This window comes from Sminthopsis crassicaudata, chromosome 1 (assembly GCF_048593235.1).
Source record: "Sminthopsis crassicaudata isolate SCR6 chromosome 1, ASM4859323v1, whole genome shotgun sequence".
NCBI classification, from domain to species: Eukaryota; Metazoa; Chordata; class Mammalia; order Dasyuromorphia; family Dasyuridae; genus Sminthopsis; species Sminthopsis crassicaudata.
The window spans coordinates 531,929,400-531,952,916 of NC_133617.1; the positions used below are offsets into that span (position 1 = coordinate 531,929,400).

At 31.6% G+C, this 23,517-nt stretch overlaps 1 protein-coding gene across 8 annotated transcripts in view; it reads right to left on the reverse strand.

The window, feature by feature from the left end:
- The window catches only part of MLLT3 (MLLT3 super elongation complex subunit), a 268,850-nt gene that overhangs the window by 46,418 nt on the left and 198,915 nt on the right, over positions 1-23,517 (reverse strand). For all 8 annotated transcript variants that reach the window (XM_074281852.1, XM_074281853.1, XM_074281854.1 and 5 more), the window contains one exon: positions 929-985. In XM_074281852.1, the coding sequence (XP_074137953.1) occupies positions 929-985 (57 nt within the window). The remainder of the gene's footprint in view (positions 1-928; positions 986-23,517) is intronic.

Sequence of the window (23,517 nt, forward strand, 5' to 3'; positions counted from 1 at the left end):
ACATTCATTTTAAAAAATATATCTTAAATTTAACATGTTATTAGCAATACTTCCCTGTCTCTGTAAGCCCTTTTGAAATATTTTTTCTTAAATATTTCACTAACATTGGTTTTTCTTTTTTCCACTAATATTATCCACCCACTATCTCCACGATTCTCCACCCAAAAGATGAGAAACCTCCTTTGTAACAAGAATAGTCAAGAAAAACTAAGACTCATGCTTGATCCAGTCTGAAAACACAGCTCATTCTGCCAAAAGATAGTAGGTATATTTCATAAATCTTGAGAAATGACCACTTGCTGCAATGCCATAGTTCTTAAATGTTTTAGAGATACTTTATCACTTTTCCTCTACTTAAATCTTATGCAATGCTTATAATCAAAACAACACTGAATAATTGTTTTTTCTGTTATAACCTTTGAAAGAATTTTGAATGATTTTTTTATGTATAAGTGGGAGATACCTTATAGGGAGAGTATTTAAAGTAGCATTTCGTTCTGTCAAACTATTTGCTCTTTCATCACAAATGATGTAAGTATATTAGGTACTTGCATTTTCTACCTCTTTCAGTCAATTATATAATAATCATGCACTTGGATTGAGTATGCCCTTGATGAGTTTCAATCTGTATCAGTGAGGAAATATACATTATATAATACACACACACAACCTCATCAGGAATGTGAAATTTCTTACTGACCTCTCTGAGCCAACCTCTAAAATTGGCTGGAGCAGGGATGAGATTAGATAATCCAGTGATATAGAATTCTATATAATACACTAAATCTATTATCCTATTATTAAACCTACATCCACAAATATCCCAGAACAGAATAAAACAATATAGGTTCTTCAATTTCTTTGAAAGGAGATGGTCTCTAATGAAAAGGATACAAAGAAATATTATATTGGGAAGAAAATATCCTACCTCTCTCATCTTCCAATCAGGATTTTCCAAATCTTCTGAAAGATCTGCAGGATGTCCCTGTCAACAATAAAAACATACAATCAAGAAAGTTGGGGACAGTGAATGCTGCTGCAGTATCATAAAGTATTAATTTCTAAGTGATAACCAGTGATATAATTATATTACTGATAACTTACACAACCATATTTATTATTTCATTTTGTCCAGCTAGCCAACACGAAATAATTATTGTTTCACGATAATCAAAATACCTATTCTTTGGGGAATTGTCTATTAGCCCACCAGATTCTCATAAAAGAGATGGAAATTGAATGACTTTAATGGTGAGCTTGGAGGAAACATTTCTAAAGTACTACATATAAAATATACAGCTTTTAGCCAAAGGAAATAGTGGCATATTTGATATTGCTCCATTAAAAAGGTTATAAAAAATCTATCAAGACATTTGGAGGTAGAAGGTAATAAGTTTAAATAATGTGTAAAGAAAATGATGTCAATAAAAGAAACTGCATATTTTGTTTGATTGTTTAATTCAAACTCCAAAGCTACTACACAAACCAAGAGATAGAATATAGACTGAAAGTGACATTATACAATGTTCAAGTAACCTAAATCATTGCTTCATCTTATTACATTGAATTCCATTTATTTGAATGTAAATATTGTGTCCTTGTTAAGAATAAAGAAATTAAACTATCAGTAGTAAACTTTTTAGAAATTATATTTAAGTTCTATTGATCAAGAAATAATATGAATGTGTAGTCATCAAATTCACAAGAGAATTTAAATTCACACAAAATTGTGTCTAAAAGAACAAAAATCATTTCCCATTTTTATTGCATAACTGAAAGCACTGATTACTATAGTTTAGTTTACAACTATCCAATAATAGCAAATTTCACTAGCTATTTAATGTATTATTGAACAATGACAAATGATAATATTTATTACTATGGAAGTAATTTCTTGGAAGGAATTCAAAGAAATTTCAATTCTGGGAAAAGAAATCTCGTGAGTTCACATCCATCAAGTTTCACTTTGTTCTAAGTTCCTCCCTAAATTTCTGCCCAGAGGAATGACTAAGAAAATGGGTGAGATTGGGATTTAGGGTTTTCAATCTCTACTCTAAAAAATGTCTTTTACCTGCTTTCTACTAATGACAATTAACTGTTTAAAAAGTTTAAACTATTTAAACTGTCTAAAAGTTTAAAAAGACAGAATTTCTATCAATTAATAAAAAAAAAGATCCCTTCTCATTGCCTTCAGTTAGAAAATATCTTAGCTGGTTCTATATTATCTGAAAGAAAGCATGATGAAGACTATCTCTACAAGCCCTCCTTTAATGGACAGGTTTCTTTTTTTCTTTTTTGGGGGGTGGGGGGATAATCTTTTTTAATTTTTATTTAGTTATTTATTTTATAATTAAATTTTTTTGACAGTACATATTCATGGGTAAAAAAAAAAAAAAATTTTTTTCTTTTTACAACCTTATTCCTTGTATTCATTTTTCGAAGTTTTCCCCTCCATAGATGAGAGGCAATCCTATACATATTAAATGTGTTACAGTATAACCTAGATACAATATATGTGTGTAAAACCAAATTTCTTGTTGCACGGTAAGAATTGGATTCCAAAGGTATAAGTAACCTGGATAGAAAGACAATAGTGCAAACATTTTACACTCAATTCCCAGTGTTCCTTCTCTGGGTGTAGCTGTTTCTGTCCATCATTGATCAACTGGAAGTGAGTTGGATCTTCTTTATGTTGAAAATATCCACTTCAATCAGAATATATCTTCATACAGTATCACAGCTGAAGTATATAGTGATCTCCTGGTTCTGCTCATTTCACTCAGCATCAGTTGATGTAAGTCTCTCCAAGACTCTCTGTATTCATCCTGCTGGTCATTTCTTACAGAACAATAATATCCCATAACATTCATATACCATAATTTACCCAACCATTCTCCAATTAATGGGCACCCATTCATCTTCCAGTTTCTAGCCATTACAAAAAGAGCTGCCACAAACATTTTGGCACATACTGGTCCCTTTCCCTTCTTTAGTATTTCCTTGGGATATAAGCCCAGTAGTAGCACTGCTGGGTCAAAGGGTATGCACAGTTTGATAACTTTTTGGGCATAGTTCCAAATTGCTCTCCAGAATGGCTGGATTCTTTCACAACTCCACCAACAATGCATCAGTGAATGGACAGGTTTCTTAAACTGGAGTTAATTTTATATACAAATTTTTTTAAAAACTGAATTTCAATGTAATTTGTTTCCTTTATCGATTTAAAAATCCTATCAAGAAAGAGTCTGTAGTTTTTTCCAGACTGCCAAAGGGGAACATAATAATCCCCTTACCCTCCCCACCACAAAAGTTCAAGAATTCCTTTTCTTAAATCTATCCTCATTAAGCAAACCTGTTATCTTGTATTTTGGGGAAACTTGGATTTGAATCCTGTCTCCAACACTAAGTAGTTATTCCCTTCTTATCACTTCTCTACTAGATATTAGGGCAGCTACATGGCATAGTAGAGAGAGCACTGAACTTAGAATCAGGAAGACCCCTTTTCCTGGGCAAGTCATTTAAGCCTATTTGTCTCCATTTCCTCATCTATAAAATGAGCTGAAAAAGAAAATGGCAAACCACTCCAATATAGTTAACAAAAAGAATCCAAATGGGGCCAAAAAGAGTTGGACACAACTGAGATGACTGAACAGATCCCACTTTTTGTACTCTCTCTTTTCTTCTTCTTTCATAGGAAAATCACAAACCCCCCAAGCCTAAACATCCCTGTTATAAAGTTGGAATGATATCAACAGTATTTACTTCATAGTAATAATGGAAGGATCAAATGCTTCAAAGACTTTACAAATCTTTGAGCTCAAAATGAAAATCAGTTTTTTTATCTTACTGATAATTTTTACCCTTGAATAAGTTCATCGATGCATCAAATTCTGTATTACAGGTATTCATATTCTACATGTAGGCAGGACAGAACAATGAATAATTTAAGAGAAAAATTTGAATTTTTTTAAAAAGTGATACCATAATCAATTTGGCTGTAATAACAGAAATGGTGTGAGAAGAATCACAGAAATAAAGACAACCAACATTGGAAGATATACAGCTTATCCTACTACCTTCAGAGATGAGCACACTTAATTCATTTTAGACAGACAAAAAAATTATTATTATTTTTAAAGATCTCTAGGGAAGGAGCTTCTATAATGACTCAAAATTATATTCTAGTGTTTAAATACCCACAAGGCTGGGAAATAATCCCATCTAACTGAACTTATCCTACTTCCTCTCTTGCTGCAGCTTAAGGTTATTTTTCTTCTCAAAGGAATGTTTCACTATACCCTTTTGATTAAACATAATCACTTTCAACAAAATTCAAAGGCAACATCATGTAATGTAAAAGAACGTGAGATGTGATCAAAAGATCTGATCTAACTGTGTGAAAGTGTGAAAGCCATGAGATTTCAGTTTCCTTTTCCATGAAATGAGAATGCCAGATAGCAGTGCTACTAAGAAGGACTTTGGTAAAACTCTGGATATTAATATGAATTATTAACCTTCTTGACCAAACCATCACAGAATGTGACTAAAGATTATGAATATGTAAGAAATGACATATAAAAGATAATATAAATTACAAATATGCCCTGAAAAATTGGCACATCAGTTATACAATAAAAAAGTTAGGCAGTACCGGGGAAAAGTGAGATGTTTCATGGGTGCTTAAAAATACTGAAGAAATAAGAGGAAGTATATGTAAATGCCTAGAGAAGGATTTGTGAGGGGGAAGGAAAGCAAAAATAATTATAGATGATAAGTGCTTGAGGGAATGGTTTGCTATCTACTGCTATCTATCTTTCCCCTCCCCACCCATTCTCACTCTGGCTGGATACCAGAAATGTTGCTGTCTCCTTTCTGCCTCCTAATTTCCCTGGCTTCCTTCAAGTCTCAGCTAAGTCTCCTGAATGAGTCCCAGGTCCTCTCAATTTTGTCACCATCCCCCTAGAACTAAACCTGATTTATCTTGATTTATTTGTTTGTATACAGTTTTTTGCCCATTGTCTCTTCCAGGGGCTATGAGCTTCTATTTCCCAGGACTTTGATTGGTTTTTCAGCAATTGAAAATTGGGCATTATTCTACTGAACTTTTCATTTACACTGCAGAAATCATTGTGCATATTTTTCTTTTGGATCCTCTTCAATCTGTATCAATTCATATAAATCTTCTCCTGTTTCTCTGAATACCCCATATATGTAATTACACTGTACAACAACATTTTATATTTGGTTATACTTATATATAAGATTTGTTGGACATTGTCTAAACAATGGCCTTCAGACGTATAACCATTTACTTACTATAAGAAGAGTTATTGGAATTGTTTTGATTGGTATGAAATATATATGCATTAAACAGTTGGATCATTAAAGGATATGAATAGTTAATGCTTTATCATGAATGATTTCAAACAGATATCCAGAAAACATTTGAACCAATTCATATTTTCATCAACAATATTAGTGTTATTGTGGATGGGGTAACAAGTCTAGAGCTGCCACACCAACAAATGATTCAACAAATTATAGCATGTAAATTTAATGGAGTATAGCTGCAGAGTTAGAAATGACAAAATATGAAGAATTCAGAAAAGCATGAAAAGATATGTGACCTGGGAGAGATTGAAAGAAACCGTCACAGGAAAACCATGTACATACAATGACTATAAAAATGTAAATGAAATGTTATGTAATTTTGATGACAAAGTATGGCACCAGCAAAGGCTTAAGGAAATGGACACAGTTTTGCAGAGCTGAAGCAATACTGATGCAGTATAATACATTGGATGTGAGCAAAATTAAACTGCTTTTAATTTCTTTTTAATTTTTTTTTTTTTGTGGGAAGGGGTGACTCTAAGGGTAAGAAGAAAATTATATTCAAAACCAAAAGTGTTGAAACAACAAAAGAACTAAAATTGTTTTAAAGAATAACAGAGTGATTACTTTTCACAAACCGGTGCAATATAGAGTGTTTTCATTCTTTGAACATTTGCCAGGTATGAGATGAACCTCAAACCCATGTTAAATTTCCTTTCTTTTGATAAGTTATTTGGCTTATGTTTCCAAATGCTCTTTTATAGTTACAACAGCAATTCTTTTGCAATTCTTCAAGTTCTTATTTTAAAAAGCAGATTTAAATAAATTTTAAAAACAGAAACATCTTTCTATTATGACTTATAGCATTCTTTCTAGATCTGAAACAAAGCAAAATTACTTATAGTCATAATAAATTAAAAAATTAAAAACAAAATACGTACTCAACAAAAGGAATGGCTCAATAAATTATGCTATGTGAATATAATGAAATATAACTGAATTATAAAGAAGAAATATGAAGAAAATACAGAAACTTGAGTCTTATATCAACTACTGTAAAGAAAAGTAAATATGATGCAGTATATAGAGCACCAGACCTGGATTTGAGAGGACCCGAGTTCATATCTAGCCTTAGACACTTAAACTTGCTAGCAGTGTAACCCTGAATAAGTCACTTAACTCCAATAAAAAAGAAAACTGCTTTTCAAGAAAATATAAATTAAAAATATGAAAGAACTACAAAATGCAAATAAAACCAAAAGGGAAGAGTGGTAAAACTTTAATCAAAATACTCAATGCTATCATAATGTAAAACTTAAAGAACTTTTTTTCTGTTAACTATGAATAAACTAATTATTTTAAAGGAAATGTACTTTGTAAGACAGACTAGCATCAAAAGAAGTAAATATTTTCTTTTTAAAAAAATTAACTAATGTAAATCAGTTGCCTGGCATAAGGTACTTCATTGAATTTAATTGAACTAAATCTTTATTTTCCTTAAACATACTAAAAAAGCCTATTTTTTTTTTTTTTGGTTGTGGGTGCTTGAAAAAGAACAATACATATTTCTTTATTTTTTAAGTAACATTATCTTCTGTGTTTTATGAAAATATTTGCTCATTATAACATAGAAATTTATTGCAACATTAGGTTTAAGTAATCCCAAATAATAACCCACATTCTCTTTGAAAATACCACCTTGTCAATAGGAACAGATAAACTTCAATTTTAGATGAGAAACAGTTCTGGTAACAAGAAGAAAATCTAATGTCCCATATTTATAATGCTATAGGAATTAACAGTGATCAATTTTAGAACATCTAATCATTTTTCTCTGACACTTTTTTCTTTTTAACAAGCATGAAAGCATATTAAATTACAATTATTGATTAATAAGATTTATGGTTCTTGCAGAACATAACTTCAAATGATTTACAATGATTTAAGTTGTTTGCATAACATTTCACAATTATATCATTTCATCATCATAAGAACCTTGGGAAACAGGTGTTATTTCTACCCCCATTTTAGACAAAAGGAAACTAAGACAGGAAAACTTGCCTAAAGTTATACAGCTAGCAAGTATCTAAAACCAAAATAGAACTAGAAATTTCTGATTTTCATTGTTCTATCTACTATATGATGTGATTTACTTATGATAGTAAAAAAAAGAGATAAGAGAGGCTCCCTACTAAGCTTACAGTATTTTTCCAATTACATCTGTTGCACTATATTTTCTCATTTAGCACAAAGAAGCAAGAAATCCATGTTTCAGACAAAGGAGAAGGTAGGTAATTTAAGGGAATCACACCCTTACACATTGCGTGCAATGTAAATATTGGGACAGGAGCAGACTCAGGATTGGTTTGGTAAAAACCTGTGGACACAACAGTGGCTTACCGTGGAAAATTAACTTGTTATAGTTAGTATTATTTTTAGTTCATAATGATAACTCATGAGGTTTACCATCCATTGTATGGCATTCAATTTGGATGAATTAATGACCAACAGGATGAATACAGAGAGGCTTGGAGAGACTTACATCAACTGATGCTGAGTGAAATGAGCAGAACTAGGAGATCATTATACACTTCAACAATGATACTGTATCAGGATGTATTCTGATTGAAGTGGATATTTTCAACATAGAGAAGAGCTAATGCAATTCCAATTGATCAATGATGGACAGAATCAGCTACAGCCAGAAAAGAAACACTGGGAAATGAGTGTAAACTGTGAGCATTTTTTGTTTTTCTCCGCCGATTATTTTTACCTTCCGAATCCAATTCTTTCTTTGCAACAACAACAACAACAAAATTCGGTTCTACACATATATATTGGATGTACTATAACATATTTAATATATATGGGAATGCCTGCCATCTAGGGAAGGGGGTGGAGGGAAGGAGGGGAAAAATTTGCAATAGAAGGGAGTACAAGGGATAATGTTGTAAAAAATTACCTATGCATATGTACTGTCAAAAAATGTTATAATTATAAAATTAGCAAAAATTTTTTTTTTTAATTGGATGAATTAGAGTCAGGGAGGCTGAGCTTCAACTTTACTTATACCTAGCTATCTAATCATTGATAAATAATCACTTTATGCCAGAAAGCCTCAGTTTCCTCCTCTATAAAATGGAAATGATGAGATCTGCACTATCTACTAATCTCACAGAATTACTACCACATATAAAATGCTTTTATAAATGTGAAAATATATTTAGAAGAATTGAAAATGTTTGACCCATGTTAGATTGCTTGTTGTCTAGGGGAGAGGGGAGAGGAGGAGGTAGAAAGAAAATTTTGGAATACAGGGTTTTACAAGGGTGAATGTTGAAAACTTTCTTTGCATGCATTTTTAAAAATTAAAAGATAAAATTATAAATTTCTTTAAAATTAAAAATTAAATGTATACAAAATACTTGCAAATTCAAACTATGAAGTAAATCTAACAGTAATAGTAGTCACTGATGTTTACATAACAATCTAAAGTTTGCAGAATGCTTTGTGGTGATTATCTTAAGTATGTCTCACAAAAAACAATCCTATGAGATAGTAACTACAAATTATAATTAGTTCTTCCTTTTGCTAGGCACTATGACAGAAATAAAACATTTCCTAGCCTCAAGAGGCTTATGATCTCCTGAAAGAAAATAATATAAACACAGAAAACTAAATATAAAATATATAAAAATACAGAATTGTCTTATTTTAAAGAGGGAAGACACCAATAATAAGGAAATATCAGGAAAGACTTTGTGTTAGAGTTGTCACTGGAGTTGAGCCTGTAAGTATACATGGAATTCTAAGAGGGAAAGAGGAAGGGGAGTATGGAAGATAATTTATATGGAGGTGAAAATCTAAGATACAAGTCCTGATTAGTTCTGAAGAATAAACTACTTCTTTTTTTCTAAGATTAGATAACAGACAGAAAGAACACTGGACTAGGATGAAAATCCTGGCTCTGTTACTTAATACTATGACTACATCTCTTAATATTTCTGGGACTTAAGTTTCTTTGTCAAAAAGATGGAATTATGAAAATATCTATAAGAATGTAGTGGAGTAAAGACTAGGATTTTAATGGTGAATCTGGTACTACTGGGATGAAATCATTTAAGCTTTCTGGACCTCAGCTTTAAAATAAAAGGATTCAACTATGTAAAGATATTTAGGTGATTGGGTTGTGATCTCTTTTAGGACAAAAGCTATAAAAACTGCAAAAAAGCTATATACCTAAAAAATGCCTTTCTTGGACAAAAAGTAAATAGTTGTAATCATATAATAAAAATTTATACCGAGAACTAGCCCACAGAAAAGTATTTTAATAAAGACTGTGCCTAGAGTCTTTACTCTTACAGCTTATTCTCCTACTTTCAGATGATAAGAAAACAAGGCATGAAAAGACTGGGAAATATTTTAGAGAAATAAATCGATGAGAAAATGACAAGGTTTCCTGAAAGGCCAGATCTATCTAGATTTGTGCAGAAAAGGAAAAGAGGGCATATAAAATAAATTGTGTTCTGACAAGACAATTTTTTCATTCAGTCATTCATTCATTTACCAAAATTTTATTAGGCATCTGCTATTTATTCGGCATAGAACTAGATACAATAAAAAATTCTATACACACACATGATCACAGAAGTATAAAAGGAACAGGCAAAATGAATCAAGGAAACCTAAAATTTCCGGAGTTATCTATTACCATCCATTAAATTATTTATTAATATTGTTTTAGAACCTATCAGTACCATGGCCAGCGATTGTGAGCTTCACAGGGTGACTGGTTCAGCACTGAAAATAAGGGAAAGCTAAGCTGCTGTGTTAGTGGGGTGCAGGTGGGGGTGTGGAGTTAACAAAGATAACTAAGGAAAAATGAAAAGCCTGCTATGGTAGCAAGTTGGACACTTGGGTTGGCCATCTTTCACTTATGTCATTAAGTAGTCTGGATTATTCAAAGAGTCCAGACTACTGCATTGTATGGATTTCTTAAGGTAAAATTTCCTCAGGTGAATACATTTTAATATATACTGCTTCAGTTATGCTTGGGGCTCATGTGGTAAGGGATCTGTACAAAGGCTCTCTAGTGAGGAAATCTTTCAGAGATTTTTAAGATATTTTGTTTTGAGTTTATTTTCTGAGACATAGCCCCAGAAAACTGTCTATATGTGCTCTACATGAGAATCCCCTACTAGAGCATTTTTGGAAAGGAAACACATAGTCTTAACACCCAGATCCATTAAAGCCAGCAAATGGTTAACAGAAATTAGTCATTGTCTCCCCTAGGATGCCTTCCATAAAGAGAAGATGGTTAAGCAATACTTTTACTGAAATAAACTTATCTTCTTTGTCTTCACCATGCCTGAAGCTTCATACAAGAGATTTCAATTGGATAACAACTTTAAAGCTCTATGTGGACTTCTTTTTCATTATTACTATGTTAAACAGGAAATGTTATCTCCACAAGGATCTTGCCTTGGCTTCATGTGCTGGCAAAATACAGGAATTTTTAGCTAATGAGGACCTAGAGGTTTTACAAGACCACAGGAGTTTTCAGAATATTCTTACATATTCATAACAGTTAAATGAACAGATCTGATGCCAGATGTAAAGTGGCATTTTATGGGCAACTTTAAAAGATACTAATGGGGTAACTTTTAAAGCAGCTTTAAAATATGTAGCTTTGAACTTAATACAAAATCATGTAGGCTTTTGATCTTTTGTTATATGTCCACCATTCCACAGTGAAGTAATCAGAAAAACTTTCTTATCCTATCCCCATCCCTAACACCTAGAAGATTTTAGATACTTTCCATCCCACTTCTACAAAAAAGAAATTTAGATTGAATATTTTAACAATACTTAATAATAGTAATAATTAAAAGCTTTCCCTGTGACTTAATGACAAAGTTTATAGCAGTTGCGATGGCAGCAAAATAAATCTTCCTTATATACCATATTATATGTTCATAGATGGATTTAAATACTTTTGCAGAGCCTATAACTCCATCAATCTCAGATTGCTGAAGACTGAACAGCATTAACATAGCAAATAAGAATAATTAATTACTACTTATTGAGAACTGGTAAGGAGGTGAAGGTGGGGAAGCTTGAAACTTACTTTGAAACAGCATTACTCTCAGAAAAGATGTGATTGTCCTTTACAACAAGGAATGAACAATTCTAATAAATTATCAGAAAAAGACACACACATACATAGACAAAGGCTACCTGGTAATATATATATATATATATGTAAACAGACCAAGGCTACCTGGGAATATGAGATAGAATCACACAAACACATGTACATAGTATAAGTTGCCCATGAATGTATATATTGGGCATGTACATGTGTGTGTATTTGTTGTTCAGTTGTTTTTCAGTTGGGTCCAATTCATTGTGACACATAAGTATGTATACACACACTCATGATAATTGCACCATATAAAAAAGCGTGTTATCAAACAGTACAGTCATAAATCATTTTTCTATTTAGCGAATTCAATTATGTTGCATATCAAATTATGCTGAGTTTTCAAAATGTATGTACCATGGGTCACCATCACATAGAAAATCTTCCATGTGTCAGAGGATCATCTTTTTATAGCTGGGACAGACTACAGAGGTGATCTAGTTCAACATCATCATTATTTTTCAACTAATAAAACTGAGGCCCAGTTAGGCAAATGACTTACTCAAGGATGTACAAAGACTAAAAATGAGCAGAGCTACAGAGTCAGTGTTCTTTTTCCTGCACCCTACTGTTAGGTTTGTTCAATAAGTGGGACTTTAGTTAAGTACACCGAAGTGCAAAGAATATTTGCACCTAAATAAATTGAAGAGAAATATGATTTGTGATGGAGATGGCATATTAAGCTAAGTGAATGCAGCTTCCTCAGAAGCTACATAAAAGTACATGTGAATGAAATCTTGAGGAGTAAGATGGAACAATCTGGGAAGAGAAATATATGGATGTTTTCTCCATAATGGCAGTCAGTCTATAAAAAGATAATGTATTAGAACTAGTGAAATAGTTGGTTATAAGGGAAAAATAAGGTAAGTAGTCCACCTTACTTCAAATTTTAAGTTTATAATCAACAGTAAATTATGTGATACATTCAGGCTATTGTTAACAAGTAGGCAAAATTGTTTAACTACAGAAGGCTCACCACTCATCAACATTATAAGCGCATTTAGAGGAGTCTTCAGTAAGGTAAGGAAAAAGAATTCACGGCACAAAGGGTACCAGTATGATGCTAATCAAAAAGTGAATTTCAGGGAAAAAAAGTTCAGTTACCAATATGTAATTAGATTATGATTATGTGATTATTTCATTTTCATCCAAATAGCTTATTTCTTTAGCTTATGGATGCAATATTCATAAGGTGATGAATACATAAAACACACCAAAACAAAATCATATTAGGCATCCCAAAGGAAGCCCAACTTGATTTGCTCTCAAGAAAAATTACAACTTTTTTGAAGCACTGATTCTACAATAAACTGGTCAATAAAAAAAAGTCAAATAAAGCATAAGATAGAAACAAAGATTGGGATAACAGGCACAAAATAGCTGACACTCATATAATATTTTAAGATTTAATTTTTATAGATACTACCTCATTTTGAACATTACAAAAAATAAAACTGTAAGGTTATTTAGAGATGAGGAAAAATGAGACAAGAAAGACTTAAGTAATTTGCTCATTGTCACATACCTAATTTATGTTGAAGAAACTGAATCAGAATCACACTTTTTTCTAGTTTCAGCATTTTTTTCAACACAAAATACTAAACATTACACCTTGTCAATTGCTAAAAGACAATATTAGTATATACTTATACAAATATTAGTATATTATAGTATTATTTTATCTTATTATTATTTTATATTTTATTTCTCTCAGTATATTGTTTATATACATATACAAGTTTATATGTGCATATACTTAGAGATGTATATATGTATTGGGTATTTACACACATATACATACATTATATATATATATATATATATATATATATATATACACATACACACACACACAAGTTTATATGTGCATACATTTAAAAGTATGTGGGGTATTTACTCACATACATATGCTTAAACACACATGCATGTTCCTGATATCTATGACATTTAATGTAGAACATATTACAGATAAATTCACATATCCACTTTATATCTCCTACATCTAGAACAGTTTATACATAGTTTGTGATTAACAAATCATTGTTTAATTTGCATTTATAGAAACATTAACATAAGAAGTTTTAATAATTTGATGATAAAATGTTAAAAAAAATATATAGATTTAAGTTCATGAACTGTTTTTATTGGTATAAGGAATTCCCAGCTGAAAAAACTCTACCAAAGCAGAGGAGGACAATCTTAGAAAATTATCTAAAAACAGAGCCACTTAATACAACGGTCACATATGACTCACAACACTAAAGAATGAGGTACAAATCAAATTAAAATGTAATTGGAAAATGCTTAACAAAATTAAAAATATATGATAAAATATAGATAATGCTAGATTTTAAAACTAAGTCATTATGTGGCCTTTAGTAATTTTTACATCTCAGTTAGTGAAACCTCAGCTTTCTTGTTTTGGGGCTAGTTGTATTTTTCAAGTTTGACACCACTGGCCTAAGACATTAAGATGCTGAGTACATAGCCAGTATATTCAAGGTGGGAACAGAACCATCTTCCTACCTTTGAGACTAGCTCTCAACTCCAGTAGACAATCACCTATAATGTGCCAGGCATTGTGCTATTTGGCAATGCTTTGTGTTCTCTCATGTGTTAGGATCTTACTTGAAAATTTTAACTGTTCCTCTAGGAGCCTTCTAGGCTTCATGGCATCCAAGTGGACATATTTTACCATTTCATCCAATTCACTTAATAGCTCATATAAAAGTTATTGGCATTTCAATTTATTTCATGATTGCAAGGGCAGCAAAAACAAGAAGGCCATGTAAATTCATATTATGCTATTTCACCAGCTCACATAAGTGAGCAGGGAGGCTGACATTTCTTTCACTTCTCACATCCTGTTATTGAAATTTTTCTCAAGTTGATTTATTCTTTAAAAAGAAAGAAGCAAATATTTGAAATTTAAAATGGACTGTACCATTCTCTATCTCAATAAAAGATTAATCTGCCCTCAAAGACCTCACAATCTAATAGGAAAGATGCTGCATGATTATATTCATATTTATGAAGAGGGCTTATTTGTCCAATACATTATTCCCTATTTGTTGGCATTAAAAGGATAAAAGATTAATATATTAGACCAAGTATATTACTCAATGTTTTATTTTTTTTCAAACCAATTCCTAACACTCTCATGTAAATTGTAAATGTTTCTCTATACCTTTGATATAAGAATGAGGACATTTTTCTAACCTGGAGGTTTTTCACCAGGAGTTCATAAGTAACTGTTTTAAAAACTGACAACTGTTTCCTTGTGATTCTATATACTTTATTTTGCTCATTTAATAAATTTCATCAGGTAGTCAATGGGATTCAACATACACACACACAATTAAAAAAAAGACTTGCCCTGATAATTATAGTTTGTTTGTTTTTTCTTCTTTTGGAGTTTTTTGAGATATGGGAGAAAGGATCACAGTTTGTGTAGGGGTTGAACTAAATATTTTCTGAGTCCATGCAAACTCAAGGCTCTATGATCCCTTTCTCCTTTGTTTTTCTGGCTTCATACCAAAATTCATAAAAATTTACTCTATGCTGTTTTATTTATGCATTTTTATTCCCTTACAACTTGACTAGCTAACATATTCCAACATAAAATCAGTAATGTCAAGGCAAATAACTAAAAGTTTCATTTATCTGGTTCCCATCTATTTGAAGAGAGAGAGAGAGAGAGAGAGAGAGAGAGAGAGAGAATGTGTGTGTGTGTGTGTATATATACACTCACTTTATGAGCAGACGCCTCAAATTTGTGGAAGATAAACATATGCCATTTATTTTTTCCACATTGTCTGTGGGTATAACCTATCTAGAAAACAATTTGGAATAATGCATATAAAGGGATTATTCATTCTCTTTGCCTAAGAGTCCATTCTTAGATCCATGGATGTGGCCAAAAAAAGGAAAAATATACAACCAAATATTTCTAAGAACTCTTTTTTTGTAGTAGCAAAGAACCTGAAATTAATTGAACTGAAATTAAGCCCATATAAATTGAAATGAAATACTACTATGCTATAATAAATGATGAATAGAAGGAAATATGGAAAGATTTAAACCAATTAATACAAAGTGGAGCAAGCAGAAACAGAAAAAAATAAACAATGATTACAAAAATATAAATGAAGAAAATAATTACAAAATAATAAAAAATGAATGCTACAAAAATATCAAGAACAAGTTTGGGGCCAAAGAAGAAATATGAGAAGACATATATCCTATTTTCTTTGATGAAGTGGGATTCCATGAATGTAAAACACTAGATATAACACATTTTTCAAGGTTTTAATTCATATTACTGCATTTTTTTAAAATGTTTTTAATGTTCTCTGGAAAGAATAACTAAGAGACATAAAGAAAAATATTTTTAAATTATTATAAATATTAATTGAAAAAATAAAAATAAAGAAGACAATGGAAATAAACAGAGTTTATATAAATAAGCTATAAGGACTTTTGAACTCAGGAGAACCTGAGTTCAAATCTGACCTCAGACATTTAACACATCCTACCTGTATGACCCTGAGCAAGTCGCTTAATTCCAATTGCCTCAGCAAAAAAAAAAAAAAAAAAAAAAAAAAAGAAAAGAAAAGAAAAAGAAAAAGAAAAAAAAAAAAGAAAAGAAGATGAAGTTAGCAACAAAAACTTGCTGAGAATAAGAGTATCAACAAGTAGAGTGTAAGGAGAACTAATTATGGATCCAACTTTGAGAGGAAATAGGTTCAAATCTTTTTCATGGGTTATCTTTTGACTCCGGAAAAGCTATATAATATCTCTTCACCTTTTCTCATCTTTTAAAGTAGAGAAAAGAGGCATTAACTTTTCTAAATTGACTTTCAAGGTCTAAATCTATGATCTCATAATCAAAGACAAGTTTAGTCATATATCAGGAGTGAGTAACAAGAGAGGCAGAATGATTGTTTCATTAGTATCCTCAAATTACTAAGAGCCAAAGTAGGACCTCTATTTTTTGGGAGACGGATCGTTTACAAAAAGACACAGTTGAGAATTGAACAAGACAGGAAAGCATGAGAATGTTTTATTATATATATTCAGTGGAAAGAACATCCAAAGCTATGAGATCAAGTATCTATCAAAATATGTACTGAGAAGTGGGTATGGAATGTATTTATTTTGTGTTTTTCACAACCAATCAATAAGAATTTATAAAATATGTGCTAGACCCTGGGAAACATTGAGGATTTTTTTTTTAAAGGCAAAAAATTCCTACTTTTAAGGAGTTCACAGCTTTCTCAAAAATTTGGTCCCAACAGGGAAAGGAGAAATAGGTAAACAGATCAAGGGAGAATTTTTGAAGATGGGAAGACAAGAGTATATTTCTAGGCAGGGAAAAGTTGAAGATAGATGAGAGCAGACAAATGATAAAGGGAAAGATGTGCTTGAGAAGACAGACTGGAATGGGATCACTTGTGAATGTAGAGGAGTTTGCATTGCACCTGACAAAGGGAGGAGATAATGCAGAAGGTATCTCTGTCATATAAGCTAAGGATAAGATGGGAAAGAGTTCTTGATGAATGGCCTCAATTTCATTGTAAAATTTTTTTTTTTATTGTACAATGTTATGAAAACACTAGTTTTATTCCATGTGTGTGTGTGTGTGTGTGTGTGTGTGTGTACTATATCAAGATTCTAAGCTGATAGAGTGGTTGGTGGAAGACCCTTTGAAGGTTTGAGGAAAAATAATTAAAAAATGTAGAAAAGCTGCACTGTAATGATAGTGATCAATCACATAAGTACTTTTTTCCACTTTTAACACTTAAGATGTTTATGGTAATAAACTAAATTAATACCATTTAAATGGCCTACATTGTTAACGTGTATGGTTTCTTTTCCCCACTCTCTTTAATTTATTTGGAAAAAATATATAGTCACCTATATTATAAAGTTTGGCAACTTCCAAGAGAAATGTCAAGGTAAAGGGGATAAACAAAACATATGTATTTTCTGTTTAATGGATGATCTGAAATAAATGATTATGAACATTCCTTTCAATGCTGAGAGTCTATCATTCTATTTAATCTCTTTTAAGAGGAAAAAGAATTGATCAAATGTCTATTGTTTATCAGGTAGGATGCTAAGAGCTTTATGAATGTTATTATATTTGATATTCACAATTCACAGGAGGTAGATATTATTACTAACCCTATTCTAGAACTAAGGAAACTGACAGAGAGGATAAGGGACTTGTGCAAGATTATACAAACACTACATATGTAAACTCATATTGGACTTAAATATTCCTGGCTCCAGCTCCACCACTGTTCCACCTGCCTACCTTTACAACATCTTCTGGGTGTAATCTTCTGTTTCACTATAGAAATGCATCAAATAGGGAAAGGCACTAAGGCGACACAGAGAATGTAGCCAGTGTCATAGTTAAGTGTTTAGGGAGAAAGAAACTATTTGTCATATAGTTTTGGAAGCTTATAAAATCATATGATCATATGATCAATTTTTTTTTAAGAAAGATCTAATTCTAATGATCTAATTCAATGCCCTTAATTTTTAATTGAAATAGTGAAACTCATGATGGTCAATAATTTGCCTATAAACTGCTCTACTAGGATGTAGATGGCAAAGTTAGTATCTAAATTAATTTGCTATGTGTTGAATTCTGGTACCATTCTCACTGCATAAAAACTTATTATTATAAATTATAATTTATATATGATACAACATGCATTATATATATACATGTATATATATATATATATATTTTATAATTATAAATTATTTGATTTGTGATGTCAGCTGCTCAAGAGAGGTCATTTGAAACGCTATCTCAATTTGGGGCTGGCTACCATTATTTGTTGTCTAAATATCAGTGTTCTGTGCAAGGGGCTAAAAAGACTAGGAATGAAATTCTGTCCAAAAAAATTTAATAGCATATAACAATGACTTAAAAAAAAAAAAAAGTTTCCAACTCAATGAATCATTAGTATTATATAACTCTCAGAAGTTTGTGGTTTCCAAATTTGGTCTCTGATTCTGGAGAAAAGAACATTTTGCCCTTGTAAATTTCTAAGGAGGAAAAGGCCAAACAAATGACAACATGTGCTAAAACCTAAGTCTGTAGGGTCTAAGAAGATTGGTGACTTACCAGAGCAAGGATGTGAGAGATGTGACAGGTCATTTTCACCTCCATGCTCTCCAACTAACCTTTGCTTTTCATGGAAAATATGAATCTGGGATATGGTTTTAATATAGGAAACAAAGAGTACTAGTAAATGACTTTCATGGTTTGCTTGTTTTTTTTGTTTGTTGTTTTGTGTTTTTTTTTTTTTAATTAAGAGTCAACTGCTTTGGTAAAGATTTTAGAGCATGTGTTTTCTACTGGTATAGAAAACACAATTCATACCAAAAAAATTCATCTTCTAAAATTTTGTAAAGGTCAAAGATCTTATTATTTCAATATTCTTAGTACAACTGCCTTCTATGTGAAACTACTCAGAGATAAAGGGAAAGAAGGACAAAAACAAAAAGATTTTTGTATAAAATCAATATTTCATAGCATTTAAAATATATCACACCAATTCTGATGATATAGGTTGTCACACACAATAAATACTTCTCCAAGACAAAGTATTTGAAAAACTCCACTAGGACTTAAAAATAGGGATAGGCTGAATGAAAAATGAAATCAACCACAAATAAATAAATGCCCTTCAACACATAGCTTTGTAAGCAAAAATTCTGCACAAACACAAGTTACAAACATATGCACATACATATACCGCCACACATCCCAATTTTTCATTTTTGAGAAACACTTATAAGCCTTTTTGTGAAAAGACAGTTCCAAGTTTCCACAAAACACTATCTAGGAATAACAGATCTGAGGAAAGTAGTCTAGTTATCATAGTGATGCAATTGAAAAGGCAAAATAGTCTGTCTTAGAACACGATGTAACTATTAAAAATTTACATAATAATACAATAATAATAGGTGTAATTCCTACTATATTCTTCTCTACATCCTTGCTATAAGACCACTTCATACATAATTATATATTATATAATGAGGTCCTCTTAGTACTTCCATAACTAAGTTTTTGGAAGGGGTCCAAAATAGATTCTCCGAGTCTAAATCCTGGGAGGAAGCTCATTATAATAGAAAGACTCAGATTCTAGAGACCTAGGCCTTCTGTTCTGGTTCTCCTATGAATTAGGTGTGAGATTTACCTCTCCGGCTCTCAGTTCCTCATCTGTAATGAGATATAGATGCCTAAAGTTCTTTCCACGTCTGTGACTTTTTTAACATTGAAAATGCTCTATTAATGTTGTGAATTATCTCATTTTTGCCTTATTCATTTCATTTTCTCATATTCCTCATCTTCTAAACATTCTTTTTGTGGTTCTTCTACTAACCTATGAGGACTTCTAAAAGAGAGAGTCACCAGCTTTTAAAAAGGTTTGGTGTATATGTACAAGGATGCTAGTTAATGGGAATTTTGGGAATTACCTTTAAATTTTATTTTCATGCTCTCTTTAGTACATTTTCAGTAAGGCTAATGTACTTATGATTTTAGATTAATATGAGAAGGCATCTAAGAAAATGAAAAATAACTGAAGGTTAAAAAAGTTTTACATGAGAGTCTTATAGCTAAAATTATTCAAGTGAACAGAGAGCAGAGGCAAAAGGAAACTTGGGAAGCTCTGAAGGATTTTTTTTTTAAATACTCAAACTAGATTTAGTTAGAAAGTGACTGATCACTATTAAACAACAATAGATGCAAGAGCCGCCAAAAAATGGGACAGAGAGATTGCCCCTGCAAGGGGCAATAAATATGAATTTTTAAAATTAACTGTAAAATTTTTGTTTTCTGAAGATCCAAAGAGACAAAACCAGAAATTCTACTAGACACAAATTGCAACATGGTTTAATGGCAAACACACCAAACAGGGACTTGGATTTGACCTTTGATACTTAATATTTAGGAGCTATGTGATCTTGGTCAAATCAATTTAACTTTTAATGCCTCAGGTAAGGCTCTAAATCTTTATGTTACAGGGAAAAAAATTTAGTTTTCTGGATCGGAACTTTTAGGTCCCCCTCCCCAAAAAAATACACAAATAAAATTACAATACTATAATACAGGCTAGAACAGGAGCTTCAATTTCTACAAGGAGGAAGTCTTCTTCAAGACTTATTCATTAAGAAAATCCTTTTTTTTTCTCTCTGTGGAGGAACAGATTTCCTTTCCACTATCCCTGCATCTACCTCTATCTAGTTAACACTGTATACATAGGAAGTAATTTAGAAGCTCAACAGCATGATCGCTGGTATAACTATAATTTCACTTCTGAATATTACACAGAAGGAATAATGTTGGCATATCAATTTTTGTCCTAACTTGTACAATGAGAAAAATATCTGATGGTGCATGAAGTCTACACAGACTACCTCGAACTACATAGTTCTTTACAGAATCTGATGTTATTTCTCAATCTGGTATTAAAAGATTTATAAAGAAACTGAAAGGATTGATTACCATCTTACTCTCCATTATAATTTCATTTTTACGATACCTCTGAAAAGTAACACAGTTACCAAATATAGCAAAATCTGGTATTTATAGGCACATCTAAATAAGTGAAATTATCTTATAGAACTGACAGAACTATCTTGTTTTCTCTAACTAGAGAAATATTCAAGCTAAAAATGTACTTTGTAATATTGTAGCATGGTTTAAAAATTACATTATTAAGGATCAGCTTTGCTTAGCAGAGATAAATAATACCCAGACAATAAAGGAGGTAACCAAAGTTGTGGGAGCAACTACAAAATAATTTTTTCAAGAACAGGACAAATTTAGCAAATTAAACTTGTACCACATTTGCAACAAAGAAATCAATCAAGGATGTTTCACTATCAAAATTCCAATGAGAAACAGTACTGCATAGTACTGTTATTGTATTATAAAATTCTTCAATGATAAAGTAGTTTTCTCAAGGTTAAAACACAATAATATTCACCTAATAAATGGCTAAAACAGAAAACTAAAGGTTACAAGAGTAAAATCTAGACTGTGTCTTTGTAATTTTAATAAGAATTAAACATGAAAATCAGATTTATTTTGCAGAAATCCATCTTAAAAGCTCTATCTAAAAAAAGGCATCTCACATGTAAAGTATTCTTGCAGTGGTTTTTCAAATAAAAGATTATATCATATCTTTGACTTTGCTTATCTGTATCTCTCTGTCTCTCTCCACCCATGCCCTAATTAGTAGCTTATTGCCCCAAATTAGTTAATTCAGCTTTTGGAGATATATCACACACACACACACACACACACACACACACACACACACACACACACACACACACACAATCACAGAGACACTCAAACAGCTAAATTTTAGAAATCATTATTATCTCAACAGGTTAGATCTCAAGCAGAAAGAGAATTAAAGAATCAGAAAGATGAAATAGAAATTTTCTTTCACCCCTACTCCCTATATGGGTTTATGTAAGTCACTTAATCCTCTTTCCTTCTCTATAAAATAAAATAATCAAATTTTGAAATACTTCTTTCACAGGGTTTTTGTGAGGATCAAAATAAATAATAGATAAATTTTTAAACCATATAATATTACTCAAATGTAACCCATTATTATGCTCTGGACCTTCTCTCATACAAAGGGATAGCTTGGGAACAATTTAGAAGCAAAATATTACAGAGTACAATATGAAACAAAAAGAAAGAAATTTCGGCATTACTCTATTAAGACTAAAGCAAATGAAGGAAACCGTGGTAGACAAAGACAGACACTTAAGAGTAAAAATAAATTCAGCAAACAGGTAGAATATTTATGATCCAAAGGGGTCAAAAGCCTTCAAAAATCTAAAATTATCTTTCTCAGTGCTCTGAATATACACAGAAGGCACTTTAGCCCCAAAGGTATTTTCTCCCCCTAGTTCGAAGGCAGCCAGAATGAAAAGTACCACAGGAGAGCCTGCAAAGCACTATAATGGATGGCCTCTACAAACTGCATACTTACCATACTTTCAGATTTTACAACCCTTGCATTCGCTAAAGGAACAAGTCATTAAAAAGCCACTTTGAAAATACAATAAAGACCTTCTTCTCTGATTGTGACAACCTTCCATCAAATAAAAACCTAAGGTCGAAGCTTCAACAGCAGGATATTTACTACCAGTTCCAGACATTTTAAACAGGGTAATGAACAGAGTGGGGGAGGGAGAGAGGAAATAAGACAAACACAAAAAAGGAGGTAGGGTTTTGGGATTTTTTTTTTAAGCTGCAACTTAGGTGGCTTGCAGTACTTACGCTGTACCTCAGTTACTATCACACCCCTGAAAAACATGGAGCCACCAAAGTAAAGCTCATTCTCCTCCTCTAGCTATATTACCTAACAATATAATGCTAATTAACTCAAAACAAGAAATGATTAAAATTGTTCCATAGACTTGATATTTTATTAAATTTAATCCAAAAAGAGGAGTTAATAGGGACATTTTAATCTGCTAACTTTAATTTTTGTGTAAGAATTGAGTTTTCATTAAATATGCCTGTAAAAAACAGGTAAAGAAAAGCAAATTCATTAAAATAGCTCTATTCATTCTTCATTTCTAAGATACCAAAACTTGCCCTCTCAAAAAAATCAAAGCTTCCTTAAAGCTCATAAACTCTCTTGAAAATAAAAATCTGGAGTATTTCAAATTGCTTGCTGTACAAGGGAAAAATGTTAGAGACCCAGGAAGGATAGAAAAGTTTTCAACACTTGGGTTTTTTTCATTGTTCTTTATGTTTTAAAGTAATGGATACAACCTACAATCATAAAATGTGAAGTTTTTACTGATATTCAAAGATCTAAAGGACCACCCAAGCATCATGTTGCATTAGGGCAGCAAAGTTTACAAGCAAAGAAAGGATAATTCCAAAGCTATCTATTTATAAGTTTTCCCTCTTTTAAATA